A 2,022-nucleotide genomic window follows, 5' to 3' on the forward strand; every position below is an offset into this window, starting at 1 on the left:
TGGTGAGTGGGCGGTGGGTGGTGGGTGGGCGGCGGGTGGGAACCGTCGCTGCCTCGTAGATCCCTTACGGAACCACTGCGCGGTGACCACCAACACACACATACATACACACATACATACACACATACATACACACATACATACACACATACATACACACACCCTGCCCACAGCCTTACCCGGGTTTGGGGCCACCACAGGCCGGTGTGGCGGTGGTGGCGATGATTGTGCAGACCAGCTTTCTCCGGGCTGAAGGTCGCAACTCCCAAAGACCCAAACCTAACCCCCCTTCTTTACTCCCTCCTCCCCCCATGAACACACACACACACACACACACACGCACTCAGCTACGTGACGGAGCGGCGGCTGCCCGACAGCGCCATAGACCTGATGGACGAGGCGGCGGCTCTGGTGGTGCTAAACTCCAGGAGGGGCCCAGCGGCGGAGGCTAGGGCTGGCGGCGCCGCTAAGGGACCCACCAACAACACCAACTCCAACACCGCCCTGGAAGCAGGGGCTGCGGCCGTACATACACCGCAGCCACCGCCCCCTCCCCACCATCCCCCCGACCCCCACACCCGGGCTTCACGGGTTCTCCCACGAGCCCCCACGGAGCTTCATTGCCACGAGGATCTCGTCCCACAGCAGGGGCGTGGGGGGGAGAGGGAGGGGGAGAGGGCGGGGGGGCCGGCCGCAGGGCCCTGGGGCCTGCCGGTACCCGGGGTGAGGGGTGAGGGGGGAAGAGCGGAAGGGGGCCAGTCGGGGGCCTCAGGGACTATCTTGACGGACCCGCAAGTGGGGAAACACGCGCCGCCGCACCGCCCGCACCTGGCGCTGCGACAGCAGGGCGGCAGCGGGTGTGAGAGCGGCGGGAGCAGCATGTACGGCTGGGTCTCCCCCACCAGCGGCTTCATCCAGCTGGAGGAGGAGCTCCGTCGCGCGGTGGGGGCGGACGCGGCCCGGGGGCTGCGGCCGTTGGAGCCCGCCCCGCCCCGCGGGCCACCACCCGGCACCAGCGGGGACAGGGGGGAGGAGGGGGGCCCTGGGGCAGTCGCACGGGTCGGTCCCTGCGATTCATGGGACAGCTCGGTCATCAATCCCAGGGGTTTCGGAGGCAGCGCCTGCGGTGGCGGCAGTGACGTGGCTTGCGACGATAATGGGGGCAGATGTTCCGGACTCACGGATCCGCCGGCTGTAGCGGCGGCTGCTGGTCCCGGGTCTGCTGCTCCCGAGTGGCGCCGCTGGGTGAGCTCTCAGGGCCGGCAGTCCAGGGAGGAGGTCCGGCAGCAGCAGCTGCTGGAGTGGTTCGGAGCGACACCCGCACAGGCCAAGGGGGGCGTGGAGGGTGCGAGGGGCGGGAAGGGGGGAGAGAGGCGGGGAGGGAAGGAGGGGGAGGGAAGGAGGGGGAGGGAAGGAGGGGGACGAGGGACATGTTGGTGTTGGTCAACATGGACTAGGCCCCAGGAGGGAAGGGGAGGGAACCGTGACCTCCTGTCTTACCATTGTCGAGGAGCACTGTTGACGAAATTGGATCGAGTCTGTCAGCCAGGATGGGCACCGGAGTTATGTGGACCCGGTCCATCACCCGGTGGCAGCGCCCCCACATCCCCCCCCCACACACACTCCCGAGCGGGTGAGGGGGTGAGGGGGTGAGGGGGGGTTCGCAGCCACCACCGGGAGCGCGGGAGGACCCGGATCCCACCCTAAACCCGCCGCACACGCAGGTCAACTAGAAATGGTCCGGGAGCGGCGACGGCGCCACGCAGAGCTCTTCGGAGGCTCGCCCGGCAGCAGCAGCTCCGTTGACGGGGCCGCCGGGGAGCCGGCATGGGATGAGGACTCGGCGCTAGCAGCAGAGCGCGCTCAGCCCAAGGCCTGTCCCCATTGCGGCACCTCCGTCCCCACCCAGCCGGGTGAGGGGGTGGGGGGCGCCGTTCTAGGGGTCCGACGATTAGGACGCCACCGACACCGTAAACCCATCCCACTCACATCCCTACGCGCGTACAAGCTCCCATCCCCATC

General features: G+C 68.4%; 1 protein-coding gene across 1 annotated transcript in view; it reads left to right on the forward strand.

Moving 5' to 3' along the window:
- Positions 1-347: 347 nt before the first annotated feature.
- VOLCADRAFT_115945 (uncharacterized protein) overlaps positions 348-2,022 on the forward strand; it is a gene marked incomplete at both ends in the record, with an annotated part of 5,629 nt that continues 3,954 nt past the window's right edge. Inside the window, 4 exons of the mRNA XM_002946322.1 lie at positions 348-411; positions 844-1,059; positions 1,258-1,345; positions 1,725-1,913. Coding sequence (XP_002946368.1) covers positions 349-411; positions 844-1,059; positions 1,258-1,345; positions 1,725-1,913 — 556 coding nt within the window. The remainder of the gene's footprint in view (positions 412-843; positions 1,060-1,257; positions 1,346-1,724; positions 1,914-2,022) is intronic.

The sequence above is a fragment of the Volvox carteri genome, assembly GCF_000143455.1.
Source record: "Volvox carteri f. nagariensis unplaced genomic scaffold VOLCAscaffold_3, whole genome shotgun sequence".
Classification (NCBI taxonomy): Eukaryota; Viridiplantae; Chlorophyta; class Chlorophyceae; order Chlamydomonadales; family Volvocaceae; genus Volvox; species Volvox carteri.